Raw genomic sequence first — 23,887 nt, 5'->3', positions numbered from 1 at the left:
CTATAGTAACATAGTTGAGTAGATGCAGCAGACTGTATGGTCTGCAACACCTAAAATATTTCCTGTTTGGTCCTTTACAGAAAAGGTTCTCTGGTTCCTGGTTTATATAAACACAAAGATTTACAGGCTTATTACAACAATTGGCAAGGAACTGATAAGGATCGATATAAAAATCAATTAATTGCATTTCTACAGAAGCAAAACCATGAAAATGCTTAGAAAGGTTTTTATTACATTCTTATAATTTGAAACCCTTTAAGCTAATTGAGTTTCAGTATTTGGGATTTTTTGGATTCTAGAAAGCTAATATGCCATATTTATGTGTACATGTCATTATCATGAGACTTTTCATTATCTGTAGATAAGAGTGTGAATATTCATTAGTAGTGGGGTGAATTAATTTACTAGTTAGTCTCATATCACTGCAAGTCAAATTTTTGCTAGAAATTAGCTAATAAACTTGTTTTTAATGCTTTTAGGATGTCAAGGGATTGTGGACCTAAAGAAGACCTAAATTCACAGGGAGAACCATAGCCATGGATAGGAGAGTCCATATTGAAAAGATGTCATTACTCACCCCAAGAGAATTTGTTGTGTTAGTGAATTTAGTATAGTTCCAATTTAAATCATGATAGGGTATTGATTATGATTTATAATGAAAAGTTTACAATTTTATATGAAACTAAAAGCAAAAGCAAAGAGCTAAGAATAGCTAAAACAGTTCTGAACATAATGAGGGGAGACTTGCTCTACCAGATGTCAAGACTTATTTAAAGATATAGTAATTAAGACAGTATGGTATTGGCAGAATGGTTAAATTGACCAATGCAAGCAGAATTAGCGCAGGATCAGACCTATACCTATAGACATTTGATTTGTGGCAGAGTGGTCTTTGGAACACGAATTAACGAACCAGTGTACATCATTTGGATATTTTAAATCTCTGTATCTTTATCCTAATGAGGATTAAAAAATAAATTGGACTTCTACTTCAAATCATAAGCAAAAATCATTGAAGACAACTTATGAAAAATAAAACTTCATTAGGAAAATATTACATGTATACTGATTAGTTAATATTCTGATTTCAGAGTAAGAGAAATATTTCTTAAAAATGGCACAAAAAACTGTAAATAAACATTGGTAAATTCAATATTAAAATTAAGTATATGTGTGCCATAAAGAAGTGCACTTTATAAAGTAGAAGGACAGACTACTAACTGGGAGAATAAAAATTTCCTAACACAAATAACTGACAAAGTACCTAGGATATATAAAGATTTCCTACATAGGGGTAAGAAAAAGACAACCCAACTAGAAAAATAAGCAATACACATGAATAGATATTTCAAAGATGTGGAGACTGAGTAGGCAGTAAACATATTGTATTAGATTTATGTTGCTCTGTAAAAAAATTACTACAATTTTAGTAGCTTAAAACAACATCCATTTATATCTTGCTGTTTTGTAGGTTAGCAATATGGGATGATGTGACTGGGTTCTCTGCTCAGGGTTTCACTGGCCTGAAATCAAGATTTAGCTCCGCTGTATTCTTATCTGGAGCTTGGGGTTCTCTTCCAAGCTCATTCCTTTTACTGGGAGAATTTATTTCCTTGCAAAAAATGATCCCCCTTTTATTTTTTATTTTTTTATTTTTTTACTGGAGGATGAAGTTCCCATTTTCTTGCTAGCTGTTGGCCAGGGGTCACTTTTGGCTCCTAGGGGCTGGTGTCAGGTACTTGTCCTGTGACCCCTCCGAATTTTGAATCTGACTTCTGCAACCACTCGGAGAAAAGGTTTTGCTTTTAAAGGATTCATATGATTAACTTAGGCCCACTCACATCATCTTCCCGTGTTACTCATGAGAGTAACAGCAGGAATGGAGATGCTGGGGCCATCTTAGAATTCTGCATACCACCCATACGAAAATGTTCTCAGCCTCATTAGAAATAGGAGATCTGCACATTAAGCCCATATTAAAATGTCGTTTACATCCACTACATTGTCAGACATTAAAACAAATCTGGTAATACCCACTGTTGGTGGAAAATGCAGATCAGCAAAAATTCTTAGACACTATTGATGGGAATTTAAGTTGATACTGTCATGTTGGAAGACAGTATATAGCATTACATGGTAAAGTTGAAGGTATGCACAAGTTATTACCCAGAAACTCTTCTAGAGAAATTGGTCTAGACATATATGCAGTAGGAAACATGTATAAGAATGTTGATAGAAGTATTATTCATAATGGTAAAGATTGGAAACAATGTCTATTGACAGGAAAATGGGTAAATAAATTATTGGCTAACATAGATATTGTATAGCAGTAAATACTACTCACAGAAACATCAGTGAATCTTGGAACTATAATTGTGAAAAAAACAAACTACAGTATAGTATACTTTTTGTTAAAACTTTTTTATCAAATATTTTGTAAGTTGGTGCATATTCATACCCATGTAACTATTGCCCACATCACGAAAGAAAACTTCATTAGTAAGTACTGTACAATTTTAATATAGTTAAAAATCAAGAAAAATGAAATTTTACAAGAAAAACTAACTTTACATATAGATAGAATTATTTGTAATAGAACTGTTCTTTTTTTAAAAAGCAAAGGAATGACAAACAGGAAATTCAGGTTAGTGCTTTCCTCTGAGGGATTAGGGAGAGGGAAATTCACAAAGAAGAAATACACTGATATAGGCAATATTATTTGTCATTTCTTGTTAAGATATGGTGGTAGATTTATGAGTAAATGAAAACTTTACTCACAAAATTTCTGACTCCAGATATGTGGGTTTTCCACATCCAGCAATTCTCCAATTCTGTGTGGATGCTAATTGTGTGTCCTGTAATTTAATTCATTCTGACACTAGCTACCTGGCATTTAGCACAGACTCCACAGGTTAATGGCTGCCTTCCACTCTTCAGACACCAATCACAAGTAGTGGGTCCCAGGTTATGTGCACTTCTATATAATCTGACTACAAATTGAGGATTTCCATGATTCCCTCCTCAGTTGCTTTTATTTGTTATAACAGCTCACAGAATTCAGGGAAACACTTGACTTTCTACTACTGGTTAATATAAAGGATACGGATGAAGAGGAGGGAGATACAGATGATGTGGTACAGAACGGTCCTAAGCACAGGAACTTCTGCCCTTGTAGAATTTGGGTGTACCATCTTCTTTGCATGTGGGTGCGTTCACCAACTTGGAAGCTTACTGAACCCCTACCTTTTGGGTTTTTATGAAATTTCCATTATGTAGGCATGATTGATTAAATCATTGACCATTGATGATGAACTCAATTCCTACTTTCTCCTCTCCCTGGAGGTTGGGGTGCGTGGCTCTAATAACATGGTTGGTTCTTCTGATCACATGGTTGGTTTCTCTGGCTACCACGCCCTCCCCATAGTGATGCTATCTAGGATCCCATCTAGAGTCAACTCATTAGCATAAACTGATATGTATGAAAGGGGCTTATTATGAATAACAAAAGATGCTCCTCTCATCTCTCAGGAAATTCCAAGGGTTTTAGAAGCTCTTCCAGGAATGTCACAATTGAACATTATTATGTTTTATTGTTTACATGTGTTACATGTATTGTTTTATGTGTATCAATAGTTCCTAATAGGTATTACTTTAAAGAAGGAACAATCTCTAAGATTTATTTGATTAGGGAAGGTAGAAGATCTATAGGTATAGAGGTAGTGGTTAGAATGAATAAAAGGTGTAAGGAGAAAGTCTGATTTAGAGTTCTAACAGTGGAGTTAAAGTTTAAAAGATATATTTGCACCACATCATTATGAATTCTAGGTAAAGATGGTACTCTGGAGTTTAAATTATTTTGGTTAACGGAAGGGGGATAACAGAGGAAAGCAGGGGAAGGGTCTGGTCAAGGAACAAGTATGAAGGACCCATGGACATGGACAGCAGGGTAGGGATTGACTGGTAGGGAGGCAGGGCAGGGGAGAGCAATAAGGGGAAAATTTGGACAACTGCAGTTGAACAAAAATAAAATAAGCATATAAGATAAATACAAAAATTATTTTGGTTAAGGCATGTTAAGTTTTGGGTAAGATAATCCAACTAGAAAGCTATTTACACACAAAAAAAGTTAGTTTAAAGTAGACTAACAAAGGGCAGTAGATGAATGCTTTTTATAAAGTGAAGAATGCATTTGCAGTATAAATAAAACTCTGATTTTTGTGTTTAAAGAAATAAGAGATACTGAATGACATTCAAAGAATTGCAAGTTATACTTCAGTTTAAATGCCTGTTCTGCATTTGATATTCATGTGTCATTGTGCAAATAATGGGAACTGTTTCAGTTTCTGTAGAAATGAGCATATCTCTTAGAATTGTTGCAGGGGCTAAATGAGAATATGAAAAGTTCATGGCCTAGTGTCTAGTATGTTAGGAATTCAATAAAAGCTCTTTAAATAAGACTTACTAAGGTCTTTGTTTTGTAAATAGATTTAAGATTTTCTATAATTAAAATCAAATCTTCTTACTTTATCTATTAAAGAACCTATTGCCCTGGCTGGTGTGGCCCAGTGGATTGAGTTCCGGCCTATGATCTGAAAGGTCACTGGTTCAATTCCGTGTCAGGGCACATGCCTGGGTTTGCAGGCCAGGTCCCCAGTTGGTGGCGTTTGAGAGGCAACTGATTGTTTCTCTTACATATTGATATTTCTTTCCCTCTCTTTCTCCCTCCCTTCCCCTCTTTCTAAAAATAAATAAGATCTTAACAATAAATAAAATAAAAAGAAACTATTAAATACAGTTATGGAGTTGGTCTTTACTGCCTGCACATTATATTACTTTATTTTAGAAATCAGATAAAAATGTTTTCTCTTGCTTAATAATAAGTGTATTCTCTTTCCCAATGATTATTTCTTTCGTTTTTATTACAGATCAACGTAAGAGTAACCACAATGGATGCTGAGCTGGAATTTGCCATCCAGCCCAATACAACTGGCAAACAACTTTTTGACCAGGTATCATTTAACCACATGAAGTATGCAGCTTTTGACACCATAGTGTGCATGCTATGGCACTTCTTTTTCTGTTTTTATTGATAGTGCAACATTGTAGCACTGGAGTTTTTCACAATACATATTCAGATATCTTGAACAGCCGTATAGATATTCCTTGTCATTCTTAGATTTGAGGGATAGGATTTAAAAAATAAATATTAGCAATTGTTCTTTTTTAGCTGTCATCTTAATTTTTTTCTTTTTTTAGCATTTTATTTTATTTTATTTTATTTATTTTATTTTATTTTATTATTGTTGTTCACTTACAGTTATCCCATATCTCCCCTGTTGTTTTCCCTTATCCCCAGCAATACTTGATATCAAACTATATTACAAGGCCACTCTAAATCAAAACAGCCTAGTATTTGTGTAAGAACAGACACATAGATCAATGGAACAAAATAGAGAGCCCAGAAATAAACCCAAGTCTCTGTGATCAATTAATATTTGACAGAGGGGGCAGGAACATAAAATGGAGTAAAAATAACCTCTTCAACAAGTGGTGTTGGAAGATCTGGACAGGTACGTGCAAAAAAAAATGAAACTAGACCACCAACTTACACCATACACCAAAATAAATCAAGATGGATAAAAAAGTCATGACACCATAGAAGCCTTAGAGGAAAACATAGGCAAGAAAACTTCTGATATCCCACATAGCAATATTTTTGCCGATATATCTCCTAGGGCAAGGGAAATAAAGGAAAGAATAAACGAAAGAAACTGCATCAAATTAAAAAGCTCTGCACAGCTAAAGAAAACATCATTAAAATGAAAAGGGAACCAACTATATGGGAAAACATATTTGCCAATGATATCTCGGATAAAGGTTTGATCTCTAAAATATATAACTTATATGACTCAAGACCAGCAAGATAAACAATCGAATTAAAAATGGTCAAAGGACCTCAATAGACACTTAGTCAAGGAGGACACACAGAGGGCCTATGATTTTATTTTTCAATTACAGTTTATATTCAATATTATTTTGTATTAGTTTTAGGTTTACAGCATAGTGACTAGACAATTATATACTTTAGAAATGGTCCCTCGATATTTCAAGTACCAGTCTGGCAATACATAGGTATTGTAATAATGACTGTATTCTCTGTCCTGTACTTTACATCCCCAGCCCTGGCTGGTTTGGCTCAGTGGATTGAGCGTCGGCCTGCGAGCTAAGTGTCGCTGGTTCGATCTTCCAGTCAGGGCACATCAGAGAAGGAAAACTCTGACTCCAAAAAACCTCCACTGCCTTGCGGCATACCTCTTCAGGGGAAAGGCTAAGGGAGTAAACCCCGACAGAAAATCCGGAGCCGGAGTCCCTAAGGCGGTTTGACGTTGTAGTCAACACTGGCAACTCCTGCGGCGCATGTGAAGCCAAGCTGTATTGACTCCGTCTTTCCCTTGGACCCTTCAGCTGCGAAGAGAGGGGGGGTCTGCTGCATGGGCAACAGCAGACCCTCCATATCACCCTGCCCAGGCTCTGTAGCTTCAGCTCCACTGGAGAGGACACTCCAGTGTCATCGCAAGATGTCGATTCAACACGGGAGGAGACAATTACCGTGTCACTCCCGAGTCGGACTGCACAGCCATTCTCGGCGGTGCAGATAGACTTAAGAAGCTACACCATCGTCTCTCGAGACGGACGGCTGCCGACGAGGAATCTCTTCACCTTTTTTTATTATTATACTTATTGGGGTGATATTGGTTCATAGGGACATACAGGTTTCAGGTGTACATTTTTCTGATACATGATTTAAATATTGAGTTGTGTGCCCATTACCCAAAGTCAGATCATCCTCTGTCACTATATATTTGTCCCTCTCTACCCTTTACTACCCCTCATGCCTTTCCCTCTGGTAACCACCATGCTGTTGTCTATGAGCTTCAGTGTTATATCCCATATATGAGTGAAATCATATGGTTTTTAGCTTTTTCTGACTGACTTATTTTGCTTATAATAATATTCTCAAGATCCATCCATGTTATATTAATATCTGCTATGCACATCATTGTAATGAAGACTAAAAGGAAATTAGAGACATGCTATGTAGTGGAATGGGTGCATATTCTAGACAAAGGGATGGCAGGAGCCAAGACAGAGAATTATAGGCTAAAAGTAGGCACTTAATAGCAGTTTGATGCCATAGACTTGTTTGCTAGCCTGGGATTAGAACATGGATGTCATGTTAAGGAACTTGGATTACTGATTATTATCTTTTTTTCTCTCCTTAGTGCACAATTTAGTCACCTGTGGTTTAAAAAAAAAAAAACAAAAAAAAAACGGCGAGGAGGGTGGGGCAGTGCTTGGAAACCACCTCCAGAAATTCAGATTTTATTATCTGAGACCTACTTTAAACCATTAGTTTGTGTGTTATTTTTTTTAAAATTTAAGCTCCTCAGGTGATGCTCTATGCAGTGTTCTAAATAATCAAGTTTTATCGGGAAAAGGAGGAGAAAGATTGGTGCCTAGGGGTCAGGTAAGTTAGGTGAATTGATAATTGCAAAGAAGAGGATAGTGATACATCTTGTGTGGCATGAGACTTCTAACATTTATATAAACTTTTATATATGAGCAAGAGAGCGGTAGTCTGTGGTCAGATTAATTTGACCTTAGAGCAGCAATTTTCAACCGGTTTGCTGCAAGAATTTTTAAAACATGCAATACCTGACTATTTAGTTAGGGGCACTGACCTTTTTTCCCTTAAGTTGTCAACAAAAAAATGACAACAGCCAACAAAACAGTAACCATCCACTGTGAATGAATCAAAGTCGTACCTATTTTTGTCCTGGCTGAATAGCTTACTTGGTTGGTGTAGCCCCAATATGATAAGGTTGTGGGTTTGATCCCTAGCCAGGACACATACAAAAATCAACCAATGAGTTCATGAGTGGATGCAGCAACAAATCGGCATTTCTTTCCCTTCTCTCTCTTACTCTGTCCCTCTCTCCTTCTCTCCTCTCTCTCTTTCCCTCTCGCCCTTTCCCTTCCCTCTCTTCTTTTCTCCCTCGTTCCCCCTTTTCTTTCTGCCCCCACCTCTAAAATCAATAAATAAAAATTTTAAAATTATACCTACTTTTTGTCAGATCAGCAAAAGTATATATTTTGGTGTGCTACACAGAATTTTTTTACATCTGTAAATAACCTGTTACACATCTTGGTTTTATTAGGAGTCATTCTCTCACATACTGATCCAAAATATGAAATAAAAAATTTAAATTCCTGGAAAGTTGTTTTTCTTGACAAAGTGGTGTACTTAATTTCTCGATTAGGTAATTAATGATCTAGAAAGCCCTGATAAGGTCTTTTTGGAAGATGAAAGGCTTTTTTTGGTGTGTGTGTGAGTGAGCAAATTGTTTTTTTAAGTATATTTTATTGATTATGTTGTTACAGTAGTTCCAATTTTTTCCCCCTTTGCTCCCCTCTGCCCAGTAGCCCCCTTTCCTCCAGCAATTCCACCCCCCTTAGTTCATGTCCATGGGTCATGAATATAAGTTATTTGGCTTCACCATTCCCTATATTATTCTTAACTTCCCCCTGTCTATTTTGTACCAACTGATTATGCTTCTTAATTCCTGCAACATCTCCCCATTTCTCCCCAGCTCATAACCCTCCAAATGATCCCCAGACCTATGATTCTGTTTCTATTCTGGTTTGCTTAGTTGGATTTTGTTTTTCTTTTTTAGATTCAGTTGTTGATAGTTGTGAGTTTGTTGTAATTTTAGTGTTCATAGTTTTGATCTTCTTTTTCTTAAGTAAGTCCCTTTGACATTTCATATAATAATGGCTCGGTGATGATGAACTCCAATAGCTTTACCTTGTCTGGAAAGCACTTCATCTGCCCTTCCATTCCAAATGATAGCCTTGCTGGATAGAGTAATTCTGGTTGCAGGTTGCCTTTCATCACATTGAATACTGCTTGCCAGTCCCTTCGTGCCTGCAAACTGTCCTCTGAGAAATCAGCTGATAGTCCTATAGGCACCCCCCTGTAGGCAACTCTCTGCCTCTTTCTTGCTGCCCCTAGGACTCTGTCTTTATCTTTCACCTTTGGCATCTCAGTCATGATGCATCCTGGTGTGGTCCCCTCTGGATCCAGCTCGCCTGGGACCCTTCGTGCCTCCCAGACCTGTATGTCCATCTGCTGTGCAAAATTTGGGAAGTTTTTCTCATTTTTTTCAGTTCTTGCTCCTCATTCTGCACTGGTTGACTGTTTTTTTCTTCCTTATGTTCCAAATCTCTGATTTGAAGCCCGGTTTTCCTTCCCTTCACCATTGGTTTTGTGTGGATTTTTCTTCATTTCACTTAGCATAGCCTTCACTTCTTCTCTTATGCATTTGCCGTACTCAAGCATAACTGTCTAGCCTGTGAGCATCTTTATCACCAGTGTTTTGAATTCTGCATCTGTGAGGTTGTCTATCTCCTCATCTGTGAGGTTGTCTATCTCCTTGTCGCTTAGTTCTCCCACTGGAACCTTGATTTATTCCCCCTTTTGGGCCATATTTCTCTGTCTCCTCATTTTGACAGGCTCCTGTGTTTGTTTGCTTCCGAGTCCCAGGTAGAGCTTTCGCTCCTGTTACATTGTAAGGGGCGGAGCCTTACGGATTCATCAGTACAGGTCGACCTGTTTCACCACGTTGTGGCGCTGTATGTGGGGGAGGGGTCCGAGAGGGAACAGTGCTGCCTGCCCAGCACTCGCCCCTTTTCCAGGCACCTTTCCCACTTCCGCACCGGACTGGCGCCCCTCTAGCTGCTGCCCTGGCTGTCGTTTTCAGAGTGGGTGGGTCTGTGGCCGTTCTAGGACCGTGGGGGCCCTTTAAACAAGCAGACTCTGCTGAGAGACCAGCAGTTTCTGCCTCCACCCCAACCCCCACTGGTCAGCACAGTCAGAAGCAATGAGGCTTGATTTTCCTGGTGCTGGGACTGTAGTTGTGAGGTCCAGTGAGGAGCTGGGAACGCTCTTCAGGTGTCCCTCCCGACTTTCTAAAACGTGTGACTGCGCTTTCCGTCAGCCTGCCCCTGCCGCCACTGCTGCTGCCACCACACCATGTCCTCTCCACCCCGGCTCTGCCCCTTCTACCTGTGTGGATGAGTATTTCTTCTTTATATCTTTGTTTGCTGGGCTTCCATGCATTCTGATTTTCTGGAACTTCTGGTTGTTTCTAGTTTTGAGGTAGCCGTATTCCTTCTTAGTTGTGGAGGGTGACGCAGCGTGTCTGTCTACGTCTCCATCTTGGCCTGAATTCAAGTGAGTGAATGTTTAAAACAAAATCATAAGCAGCTGTATTCACTCTACATTATAGATATTTTACCTTGTGAATTAATAACCACTTATGTTGATTCTTCTAGACCTCTTACTTGTAAATATATAGCCTATCTTATTTGAATAAAAATGTGAATGGAGTTAGCATTTATTGTACTTCATAGCAAGTTGAAATGTTATTTATATAATGAGTGAAATGCTTGTGGTAGTCAAAAACTAACCAGCAAATGGACCTTTTTGATATTGATATTGAGAAATAAATTATTTGTTATTTATTAAGCAGAATTGCTTTAGCCTGGATACTGGGAAAATGAAACCCATTTATTAAAGTGCAATAATGTGTAGTAGCTTAAAAATATGGACTCTGCAGCCACATCTGCCCACAGTAGAATCCTGGCTATAGCTGTTCAACTTTGGACAGATTCCTGCCTTTGCCTTTTTTTTCTCTTTTGTACAATTAGGTTGATGATAATGTTGCTCCCTTAGAAGGTGGTTATGAGAATTGAGACTCCATGTAAAGTACACAGAACTGTATTTTACATATATGCATACAGTACACATATATACATAATATTTCATATTGTAATTGAAGGTCTAGATTAAGGATTGTTATCTGTTATGGGCTTTCTTGACAATTCTTAGAGTCGCTGTTCTGTTTTCTGACAAATTCTCTTGAGCCTGAGTGTAAGAATCTAAAAGCAGGCTTAAACTTTGGGTGTAGTGAGTATATGGAGTGAACTGGCAGGTAGGTAGGTTCAGGGTTAGGCCAGGAACAGACCTAGAGATAGGTGTCCTCTCAAATGAGGGTACAGTACATAGCTACTTGAATCCACCTACAGCAAAGTCTCTCTTCTAATTATGATGTTGGCTTGAGGCCACCTGCTGTGTGTAGGAGGTTCTAGTTTAGTGCTTAAGGTTCATTGTTTGCTCCCTGCTGACTCTTCCTTCAGTAGCTTCATCTTCCAGCTTCTACCTGTGGGATAGAAGTAGAATATTCATAACCTCAGGGAGTGCTCAGCATGATCTGTTAGGATGCAAGAAAAAAATGTACCAAAATGTTTATGTGTTTGTCTTTCTTTTTTCAAATTATTTAAAAATTATGTGCTTTATAATATATGTATGATAGAATGTGTATAATTTATAAATAAATATACATATATTGTAGTTATGTGTCTGAGCTTATTATTTTTTACTTATACAGGGTGGGAAAAATTGGGTTTACAGTTCATATTAAAAATAGTACAATACTTAATAATACAAAAATAAATTCTGTTTTGTGTACTCACAGCTGTAAACATACTTTTGCCTCACCCTTTACATGTTATGTGATGGAAAGTATCTTGGAACATTTCCAGAAGTAGGCAAAGAGAGCTGTTGAAAATACAAGGCCTCTTCAGGAATTTCACAGCTGAGCTCTCCTGCTCTTTCTGGTGTTTGTTTTGATAGTCTAAAGTTAAGGTACTGTTTCTGGTGCCTACTGTGGCAAGTCCCCTTTTACTTACCCAGCATTGCGAATCACACAAAGTGTAGAGGCAGAAGCTGAGGCCAGCTACACTACACTTTCCTCTCTTGCCCTTGACCTGTATAAATTTCCTCCCCTGCCACTCTGAGCTGCATTGTTTTCTGTGGCTCTGTTGGGACTACCTATATTTTGCCAAGATAAATTATCGGGGTCTTTGTCCATGTAAAAGTTCTGTTGTTTGGCATTGGTTAGATTTTGCATCAGTATGAGATTTTATAGTATATCTCAGAAATTTCTCATCCAGATCATCCAGAAATTTCTCAGTTTTGATTTTTTTTAATGGTAACCCTTCTTAGCACAGCTAAGTAATATTTCCTGTTTTTAATTGGTGTGTGTGTGTGAGAGAGAGAGATTTCAGGGAAATTTTTCAAGAGGGAAAGCAGACTAACAGCTTCAGTTTTGCTATCTTGAAACCAGAAGCCTGGCATGTTTTTATTTTATTTTGTTTTTAAAGATTTTATTTATTTTTAGAGAAAGGGGAAGGGAGGGAGAGAGAGTAGGAGAGAAACATAGGTGTGTACCTTTTGCACACCCCTAACTGGGGACCTGGCTGGCAACCCACGCAGGTGCCCTCACTGGAATTGAACAACAACCTTTCGGTTTGTGGGATGCTGACCAACCCATTGAGCCACACCACTAAGGGTGCCTGGCATGTTTTTAGATTTAAAAGTAAAAATTCCAAGAATATTTATCACTTAAGAACTAATGTTGTATCTTTCTGTAAAGCTTTTTAAATGTTAATAAATTCTCATCTCCTCTGGCTCAATTTTCTCATTTTAAATATGGATTTTAAAAAATATGCTATGTTAAGTGTTGGTACAATCCTGGCTATGGGCCCAAACTTGACACTTTATTTACTCTTAATACTTTTGAGTGCCTACCACAGGCTAATCATTCTTTGAGATAACATGGATATTGAGGTGAATAAGTCAAACAATCTCTTCCCTTAATTTTAGACAAAGAGAGTAAATAGACATACTGCTAATACAGTTAATTATGATATGATAGAGTACTGTTCTCACAGCACATAGGTAAAGTACTGTGGGAACGTCAAGGAACAAGTGATTCATTTTACCTGGATGATAGAACTTCATTTACAGAACGCAGGTTAGTTGAGCTGGGCCCTGAGAAATAAATTATTCAACAGGTGGTAAAAGTACAGAAGAAACACTGTAGGCAGAGGAAAAAGCAAGAGCAAAGTTGTAGAAGGGTAAAATTCATGGCATGTTCCAAGAATGGTTTCTTGCCCAGTGAGGGAAGAACGTAGAATACATAATAGCGAGTGAAGGGAAGAAGAAATGGAGGTGAAATCACCAGTTGGATAACCTGGGGCGTGGCATTTTAATGTCTTCAGAGACTTTGTTACCAAAATGGTACTGCTTGCCTTGCCTAACTGATAGTGTAGTTATGGGGGTAAATGGAACATAGGGTTGCAATATACTTAAATATTTTATTTATTTATTTTTAGAGGGGAAGAGAGGGAGAGAAACATCCATGTGTGGTTGCCTCTTGCACGCCCCCAACTGGGGACCTGGCCAGCAACCCAGGCAAGTGCCCTGACCGGGAATTGAACCAGTGACCTTTTGGGCCACAGGCATGGCACTTAATTGATTGTTTTGGGTTTCCTTGGATATATACCCAGAAGTGGAATTGCTGGATAATAAGACAGTTTAATTTTTAATTTTTTTGAGAAACCTCCATACTGTTTTCCATAGTGGCTGCAGGAGTCTGCATTTGTTGTGGGGGTAAATTGAAATAGTAAAATGCGATTATGACAGCTCTATAGCTGTTTCCCCAGACTCTTCTTGTTATCTTGGGATCATGATGGGAGTTGAAAAGAAAAAGGAGGTATAAAAAAATGGATCAAGTATGATTGAAATAACACTATAAAATTTAATATACAAACCTGAATTTAAGTTTTTAGAAATTTTCCTTTATTTAACATGTTAAATTTAGGAAAGAGCTTCTCTGTAACAAAGGAATATATTTATAATACCTATGTAGTTTTGTTTCTCTTTTGAAGTATAGTGCCATCTAGTTATAGTGTGAATGTTGAACTGAAATTGACTTTTATTTTTTTAAGGTGGTGAAAACAGTTGGTTTGCGTGAGGTCTGGTTTTTTGGACTGCAGTACGTGGACAGCAAAGGCTATTCTACTTGGCTTAAACTAAATAAAAAGGTAAAATATGTATAATAACATTCAGCTAATAATTAAGTTACTTAGAAGGTAATGATCTTGCATTTATGCTAGCAAAGCTTAGGGTCGTTTAATTCAATAAGGCACCATCAGCTTATCTTACAAAAAGAAATATCACTTTTCCTATTTGAAAACTTAGCACATAAGAAATATTATTAGGTATAACTTAGTACTTTGACTTTTATTTAAACATCTACAGAATAAGCTTCTCAAGAGAAGTTACAGTTTGGTTATGAGATAGGATCTATGAGTTATAGGTCATATTTCTGAACATAGAATCTTTTTTTCTTAAATATATTTTTTTAAAGTAAGAATCTTAGAGATTTAAAATCTTACTAATGTTTTACATCCTACCTTCTTCTGAAAAGGATTTGGTGCAACTAGATTCAGTTATTTTGAACTTAAGATTTTTGTTGATTATACTTGAAATTACTGTTTCAGGTTACACAGCAAGATGTTAAAAAAGAGAATCCTTTACAGTTCAAATTTAGAGCTAAATTTTTTCCTGAAGATGTTTCCGAGGAATTAATTCAAGAAATAACCCAGAGACTTTTCTTCTTGCAAGTCAAAGAAGCTATCTTAAATGATGAGATATATTGCCCACCCGAAACTGCAGTCCTCTTGGCTTCCTATGCTGTCCAAGCCAAGTATGGAGATTATAACAAAGAGATTCACAAACCAGGCTACCTGGCTAACGACAGACTCCTACCACAGCGGTAAGTGAAACATGCTTTTATGTTATATTCTCTGAAAAATTATATTTCATAAGTTTGTAAATAGAATTTTTAAAAAACTATGTTAAATTGCCAGCCAAATCAGAGAGTTAGGTTTAAAAGCCATGACTCAGTATGCCCATAGACTTATATAGTCTGCAACTACCTAAACCTTCTGCCTCTTCTCTGTTCATTTCCACAAGAGAAGCAATACATAGAGATTTGGGCTTGGGTGAGAATGTGACTGACTGTTGCTGCTGGGTAAAAATTCTTAACACAGGCAGATAGGTGTTTAACCCTTTGAGTGCCATGCATAATTGCTAAAATTTGTGTGAGAAATGCCAGACTATTTTGCTGAGAAATGCAGTTTATGAAAAATGTCTATAAAAACATTATAATTCATAATAATTTGCTGAAAATTTCATAACATAGAGTAAAAACACTCTTCTTTTGTAAGCAGTGTTCTTTGACGCAATTTAGCAAAAATTTTATTCCATTAAAATTATAACAATTATTTTAGAAAACTTTCCTTCAGTATGGCTTTTGAAGTATAATATATGGCATAATATAAAACCTATTATTATAACTTGAAAAAACACATAGCAACATGAATAACAAGCAAAAAGTATGTCAAATATTGCATACATTTTTTTAAAAAAGAAAACTATAACGTACAAAAAAAATGAACACAAACTGTATTCACACTAGAGACATATATCAATAGATGTCAACAGTGAAAAAGTTTATAAACAGAAATGAAATGCAAAAACAATACAATAGCAAAAGCTTCCTTATGCACACTGCATAGTTTCGACAATTATTGCAAAGATAAATGAAATTAAAAGGACTGTTTAAAATGTAAGTAAAAATTATAACAATTAATATGTCAGTATTTGAACAAGCGTAAAAATTTGAAATTTGGATCAACATGAGAAAAACTTACATCAGTATATAACTGGAGATACAAAAAAAGATAAAACATAAAATATGAATTATCCCATTATTATTTACATTTATAGCCATCGAAAAAAGAGTCGCTGGAAGCGAAGCTAGCACTTTTGGGAAAATTTGTCAGTGTTGCTCACAGTGACGTTGGCACTCAAAGGGTTAATAAATGCTTTTGAGAGTACCAGCCTATGTTTCTTCCATAGAATTAAAATTAAGTTTCTAACTTCTAAAAAGGCATTTAAACTCAGTGTTTAGACTACTAGTCTAGTGTTGTGTTCTTTATCTGCAGTATATTGCTGCCTCAATATGTTATTTCAAGTAGCATGGCATAAGAGAAATCATTAGAGAGGAAACCTAGAATTTGAGTATTGATTCTACTCTTTGCTACTTATGTGCCCTTGGGTACAAAAGCTAAAATCCCCGAGCCTTGAAAATCTGAATCTGCAAAATGGAGATAATCATTCTGCTCTACCTACCTTACAGTTTGTGATTACTATACATGAACTGTATGGTTTACAGTTTTAACTATAAAGTGTGATACAAGTGTTAGTTGATAGCATTACTTAAGAAACTTAGAAAGTACAACATCAGATATTACTTTTAAATATCTTAGTTCTTAAATGTAGCACACATTTCCCTAATATTAGAATGTATGTAAAGATCTTTCTTTTAGAACTGGAGAGAAGTTATTGTTCTTAGTTCAAATTCTCAAGTTTTAAAATTTCTATTTAAATCCAAAACTGTATATTTTTAACCTAAAATTTTAGTTCTGCACCACATCTTCATAGTAGTCAAGTTGTTAGATATAGTTTCTTTTTCATAGGTACTAAATATGAAGACTAAACTATGTCATGTGCACTTTCATTAATTTCCTTTGGTCGTAGACTTTAATGTTTATTTTCAGCTAACAAAGTGTATTCTGTTGATACATGCTTTATAAAGATACTGTTAAGTACAATAGCTTTAATATTTGATTATTAAATGTTACACTATTTTTCCTGTTAATATTATTGCAGTAATAGTTATCTTGGAGGGTAAAACTTCATGGTGTTGAGCAAAAGAATTAGAATTATGAAATACTTATTTGTCTGTAGTTTGTCTGGTTTCTATTATTATTCCAACCCAAAATTCTTTTTTCTTTTTTCTTTCTTTTTTACTGTGGTAAAATACACATAACAAAATTCACCATCTTAATCACTTTTAGTGTACAGTTCAATGGTATTAAATACATTTATAATGTTATGTAACTGTCACCACCATTCATTTCCATAATGTTTTTTTCCATCTTGTAAAATCAAAACTTTATATATATTAAACAATAACTCCCTATTCCCCTACACTCAGCACCTGGCAACCACAATTCTATCTTTAGTCTATGATTTTCACTACTCTATAAATATTTCATACAAGTGGAATTATGTAGTAGTATTTTTTTGTGACTGACTTATTTAACTTAACATAATGAATGTTCTCAAAGTTCATCGATGTGGCAGTATATTGCGAATTTTCCTTCTTTTTCTAGGGTTGCATAATACTCTTTTTTTTTTTAAGCGTATTTTATTGATTATGCTGTTACAGTTGTCCCAATTTTTTTCCCTTTGCTCATCTCCACCCAGTACCCCCCTTCCCTCCAGCAGTCCCTCCTCCCCTTAGTTCATGTCCATGGGTTGTTCTATGGCTTCACCACTTTTCTGTATTATTATTAACATCCCCCTGTCTCTTTTGTTCCTACCAATTATGCTTCTTGATCCCTGTACCATTTCCCCCTTTCTCTCCCTTTCTACTCCCAGCTGATAACCCTCCAAATGATTCCCATACCTATGATTCTGTTCCTGTTCTGCTTGTTTGCTTAGTTTGTTTTTGTATTTGTTTTTCTTTTTTAGATTCTGTTGTTGATAGTTGTGAGTTTGTTGTCATTTTAATGTTCATAGTTTTGATCTTTTTCTTAAATAAGTCCCTTTAACATTTCATGTAATAATGGCTTGGTGCTGATGAACTCCTTTAGCTTCACCTTGCCTGGGAAGCACTTTATCTGCCCTTCCATTCTAAATGATAGCTTTGCTGGATGGAGTAATCTTGGTTGTAGGTCCTTGCTTTTCATCACTTTGAATACTTCTTGTCAGCTCCTAGCCTGCAAAGTTTTTTTGGGGGAAATCAGCTGATAGTCTTATGGAATTCCTTTGTAGGTAACTCTGCTTTTCTCTTGCTGCTTTTAAGATTATCTTTTTATCTTGAACCTTTGGCATTTTAATTATGATGTGCCTCAGTGTGGTCCTTTTTTTGGTCTAGCTTGTTAAGGACTCTCTGCTTCCTGGACTTGTATATCTATTTTCTTAAACAAATTAGGAAAATTTTATTTCATTATTTTTTCAAATAAGTTTTCAATTTCATGCTCTTCCTCTTCTTCTGGCACTCTTATAATTTGGATGTTGGTACGTTTAAACTTGTCCCAGTGTTTCCTAATCCTCTCCTCATTTTTTTCAATTCTTGTTTCTTTTATTTATTTCTTCCTTTTGTTCCAAATCATTGATTTGAACTCTGGCTTCCTTCCCCTTCACTGTTGGTTCCCTGTATATTTTTCTTTATTTCACTTGTATAACCTTCACTTCTTGCTTTATTTTATGGCTATACTCAGTCATTTCTCTGAGCATCCAGATCACTGGTGTTTTCAATTCTGCATCTGATAGGTTGGCTATCTCTTGTTTCATTTAATTCTTTTTCTGGGGTTTTGTTCTGTTCTGTCATTTGGACCATATTTCTTTGCCCTCTCAATTTGGTAGCCTCCCTGTCTTTATTTCTGTGTATTAGGTAGAGCTGCTTTGACTCCATGTCTTGGTAGTGTGGCCTAATGAGGTAGGTGTCCTGTAGAGTCCAATGGCACAGCCTCCCCTATCACCCAAGCTGGGTACTCAAGGTGTGCCCTTCATGTGGCCTTGTAGTTGAGCCTTGGTTATTGTTGGCAGATCAGTGGAAGGGTCTTAACCCAGGCCAGTCAGCTGTAAGGCCTGTCTGTGACTACTGACCACCAACCTATGCCCTCTGTGGAGGATCAGCTGTGTGGGACAGGATGGTGGTGCTCCGATGTGATCTGGAGCTGTCCACTGGGTATGCTGGCCCTGGGGTTTTGGGTGGTGCAGGCCAAGGTCAGCCCCCACCTGTATTTTGCCTGGGCCTGAGCTATAAAGCAATCTGAGATGGCTGCTACTTGTGCTGGCCTTGGAGATTTCCAGGCAAAGCCAAGCTGTGAATCTTAAGCTGGCTGCTGGTAGTGCCAGGCCTGGGGCTCACTGAGGCCAACTGTTGCTTGTTTGATAGGATTTAGGAAGTTGTGAAGCCTGAGCCAAGACCAGCCTTCCATGAGAAAAAGAAGCTTGGGTGGGTCAGTAAGTTGGTGGGGGGGAGTCTCTGGGGATCTCCAAGGGCAGGTCAAACAGTGTTGGCCAGGTTGATGGAATCTCAGATATGGCAGCAGCTTGTTAACTCTATGTGGGGAGGGTTTAGAAAAGAGACAGTGGCTCCTGCTCACCTTGATTCCAGACACTTCAGTTTCTCCCTGTATGCCACTGGTGCCTTTCAAGCTCCTGCCCTGGTGCTGGAGCTCAGAGGGAGTGAGTCTGAGTAGGTGAGTCCGTGTGCAGGTTCTTTAAGAGGAACTGGTTGGGGCTCCAGCAGTTTCTTGGACTGACTCAATTCCTGCTACTTTTGCAGCCAGAAGTTGTGGGGACTTATCTTCCTGGCACTGGGCTGGGGGGCCTGGTGTGGGGCCGGGTCTTCTCGCTCCCATAATATCCCTCTTGAATTTTTATCCACCACACATGGGTGAGAGACCAGCCCGTCCTGTGTCTGCTTCCCTCCTACTAGTCTCAGTGGATATGGTTTCTTTAATTCCGTAGCTGACAGGCTTCCATTCAACTCGATTTCTCAAGGTTCTGGCTGATGGTTGTTCCATATTTTAGTTGTAATTTGGATGGGGTTGCACAAAGAGGTGAGCCATGTCTGCCTATGCCACCATCTTGACCCGATCTCTGCTTAATAATATTCTACTGTATGTTTATACTACATTTTGCTTATCCATTCATCCATCAGTGGATACTTGGGTTGCTTCCACGTTTTAGCTATTTTGAATAATGATGCTGTGAATGTGAGAGTACAGTTGTCTCTTTACTTATCTGCTTTAAATATTTTTTTGCGTATAAACCCAGAAATAGACCTGTTCGATCATGTGGCAATCCTATTTTTAATATTTTGAGGCATCGTTAGATCATTTTCCATAGAGGCTGTACCATCTTGCATTCATTCCCATCAGCAGTGTACAAGGTGCTAATTTCTTCACATCCTCCCCAACAGTTGTTTTTCTTTTTTTTTTTTTATAGCAGCCCCCTTAATGTGTGTGAGATGGTGTCTCATTGAAGTATTGATTTGCAATTTCCTAATAATTAATGTTGAATATATTTATATGTGCTTATTGGCTATTTGTTTTATCTTTGGAGAAATGTCTGTTCAGGTCTGCCCGTTTTTAAATCAAATTATTTGTTTTGTTGTTGAATTTTAGGAGTCCTCTATATATTCTGGATATTAATACCTTATCAGGTACATGTTTTGAAAATATTTTCTCCCATTTTGTGGGTTGTGTTTTTACTCTGTTGGTAAGTGTCTTTTGATGAAGAAGATTTTAAAATTATCGTGACCTCCAATCTGTCTGTATTTTCCTTTGTTAACCTGTGCCCTTGATGACATATTCAAGAAATTACTGTCAAATTCAATGTCATGAAGCATTTGTCTTATGTTTCTTCTAGGGATTTTGTAGTTTTAGATCTTACGTTTGTGTATTTGATCCATTTTGATTTAATTTTTGTATATGGTGTTAGGTAAGGGTCCAATTTCATTCTTTGCATATGGATATCCAGTTTTCCCAGCACCATGTATTGAAAAGATGGCTCTTTCCCCATTCAATGGTCTTGACACTCTTGTCAAAAATATCATTTGACCATATATTCAGCGGTTTATCCTGTTCCATTGGTCTACGTGCCTGTCTTTATGCCAATATCACATTGTTTTGATAATTGTAGCTTTGTATTAAGTTTTGAAATCAAGAACTGTGAATCCTCTAGCTTTCTTCTTCATTTTCAAGATTATTTGGCTATTTGGAGTACTATATGAATTTTAGGATAGGATTTTCTATTTCTGCTGAAATATCATTGGGATTTTAATAGGGATTGCATTGAATGTGTACATCATTTTGAGTAGAGTTGACATTTTAACAATATTGTCTCTTCTAATGTTTATGGGCCATGTTTCCATTTATTTGTGTCTTCTTCAATTTCTTTCAGCAGTGTTTTGTAATTTTCATTGTACAAGTTTTTCACCTCCTTGTTTAATTTCTAAGTATTTTATTCTTTTTGATGTTATTGGAAATGGAATTATTTTTGTAATTTCCTTTTCACGTTGTTCATTGTTAGTGTATAGAAATGCAACTGATTTTTGTTTGTTGATTTTGTATCCTGCTACTTTGCTGAATTTACTTATTAGCTCTTAACAGATTTTTTTTTTTGCTTTTTTCCCCATCACCTTTATCCCCCCCATATCTCTTATGCCTCCGCCCCCCACCCTTGGTCCCTTGCAATTCAAAATTCTTTTTCTCAGATATTTAAAGTACTGAATTGAGAAATAGATTGTTGGCACAGTATAATTTCATTTCAGATAGGATTAGTTTTTATTTTTAGTTGAAGTATAATTTATATATAGTAAAATGTATAGCAGATTGTTTTTAAGTCAGTATGTAGGTAAATATTATGTATAATCAAAGTTACCCTTAAAATTTTTTAATTGTTCATAAAAAAAGACTTTAACTCAACAAATATAACATATTTCTTTCAGTGTTAAATCAGATTGATATTTGTTTGAACACCAGATGAAGTAATTGACTTACATTTAATAGTCATATGATTTTAAAAAATCTTAAACACTGCAATCACACTTAACCATGATTTTTTATTTTAAATGTATGTATGCTCTAACAACTCTATTTGAAAGAGAGCACTTACTATTTAAGATTTGGTCTTTGATATTGGAAGTCTAGAGAGCTGTTGAAGTTGATAGTTTCTGGAGGACTAATTCCAGATATCTAAGACTAAAGGAGACTTACTCATAATGTTAGAATACTAATTTTTTTGGTTCAGAATGGAGAGAAATACTTTTACAGTGATCAATTTATTTTGTGTATGGTATATAGCACACTTATTATCTAAGTGATCACCTAAAGGTTATTTGGTGATCACAAATCACAGTAATTCAATGATTTTGGTGGATCCTTTTAATTTTTATATTGAAAAACCCAGATAAGCAATCTGTTCTCCCAAAGTAGTTTAGATTCCTGGTGATACGGATAATCAGCTGCACCAGATAGTATCTTTCTTCTTTAAAGGGAGTTTGATGTACGTAAATTTTTATATCCCAGATTTCTGACTTGGGCAACTGGGAGGTTGGTAATACCTTTTGCCAAGATGTGGTAGGGTGGGTACATTTTGCAGGAGGGAGATTTCAGTTTTGAACCTGTTGAGTTTGAAATATCTGCAGTATAACCAAGAGAGAGAGAGAGCTAGTATTCATTTGTGGATATGGGTTCAGATCTTGGAGAGCAGTTTGAGCTATGATACAGTTTTGGGAATAATTAGTAAATAGATGGGAACCAAAGAGATGGAACTTAAAGTACATAAAGAGCAAGAAAAAGACCTAGGACGGACCTTGTAGGAACTTTACTTTTAAGTACAAAGGGAGAGGCTTCTGTAAAGGATATTGAGATTAATACCAGCAGAGTGTTATATCATGGAATGCTTCCAGGAGAGACTGGTCAGCAGTGTCAAACTGTGCAAAGAGGTTGAGTATGTGCCTGTTGGGTTTAACAATAAGGATATTGGAAGTGACCCTTAGTAAGCAGTTTCAGTAGTGTTGGGGATTGAAGTCAGATTGTGGTAGACCTCGGGCAGTGGATTTGAGGTATGGAAATGAAGGACAGTGAATATGGACAGTTCTCAAAAGAAGTTCATTGTTTAGAAGAAAAAAACTAGGAGTAGGGAAGCATGGGTTTATAGACATGTTCTGTAAAAGAAGGGAAATAATTGATTTTGAATCTCCTTTATTTACTCCACAAATTTTTGAGTACAGTACTCTTGAGTGCCGACAGTGGGCTTTTAGTGGTGAGCAATATAAATGTGGTCTTTGCCCTTTGTAACACAGATAAGTATAGATGATAATATATGTAGGCAGGGAACAATAAATATGTCCCCTGCCATAAAGTATGGAGTGAAGATCCTGAGAAAGTGGAGATAAAAGTCATTTAAAGGCCCAGATAGATTTAAAGTCAAGTTGGATGGGTTGGCCTTAGATGTGAAGAAGGGCTCTTTGGTTCTGGAACGAAGAAAAAGTAGAAAGTTTTGGATACCTGCAAATCGGTCATGCAGATTTAATAATACAAGTACATTATGCAAAATGCAAACAAGTCATATTTGAAATACAGGATATAAAAAGCTATAGCAGAAATCCCAGTGGCATCCAACTTAATTAACCCATACCTTCAGATTTAGTTAACATCCTGAGACCAGCAGTTGGCTGAATTGATTGTGCCTTCAAGGGTGATTGCATTCCTGCTGCTGAGCACAGGCCAAACAGCAACAGGGAGGATAAAGACAAGAAAAATGTGGGAACTTAAATGCTCTGAGGAAGAAGACAAAACTCCTTTCCCCAAAAGCAAGGGCTAAAAGAGAAAGGAGCAGTTTGTAATAATATAATGGTTTGTCTGAAACCCCATTAAGGAATCCACTCTAAACAGTAACTTACCCAAAGGAGGATTGCATCCTAAGATTTTTTTCATATTGCCAAGAAATCCCTTGGATTTCAAGTAAAATTTTTATATAGCAAAACAATATTTTAACACAACATATTTTGCTATCAGTAAAGTATTCTCTGAGGATTCACCACTAAAGAAAGTATTATATGACCCAAAGAGAATAGAAATACATCCTCTGTAGTGTGCATAGTAGGTAAATTATATGCATGTTGAATCTGCTGATTTGATATTAAAATAGTAGTAGTAGGAAATAGTGTGTTTTTATATTTGCATAGAAACACTGGAAGGATACAAAAGAAACAAATGAAAAGTTACTTAGAGGGCATGGGTAGTGAAAAAACGTATGACTTGT

General features: G+C 36.6%; 1 protein-coding gene across 4 annotated transcripts in view; it reads left to right on the top strand.

Moving 5' to 3' along the window:
- LOC150018882 (radixin) overlaps nucleotides 1-23,887 on the top strand; it is a 120,668-nt gene that overhangs the window by 21,872 nt on the left and 74,909 nt on the right. For all 4 annotated transcript variants that reach the window (XM_090265899.1, XM_090265898.1, XM_090265901.1 and 1 more), the window contains 3 exons: nucleotides 4,926-5,009; nucleotides 13,915-14,010; nucleotides 14,470-14,744. In XM_090265899.1, the coding sequence (XP_090122025.1) occupies nucleotides 4,926-5,009; nucleotides 13,915-14,010; nucleotides 14,470-14,744 (455 nt within the window). The remainder of the gene's footprint in view (nucleotides 1-4,925; nucleotides 5,010-13,914; nucleotides 14,011-14,469; nucleotides 14,745-23,887) is intronic.

The sequence above is a fragment of the Furipterus horrens genome, unplaced genomic scaffold (assembly GCF_987537825.1).
Source record: "Furipterus horrens unplaced genomic scaffold, mFurHor1.1.pri manual_scaffold_2, whole genome shotgun sequence".
NCBI lineage: Eukaryota > Metazoa > Chordata > Mammalia > Chiroptera > Furipteridae > Furipterus > Furipterus horrens.
This window is presented reverse-complemented; position numbering and strand designations above follow the sequence as displayed.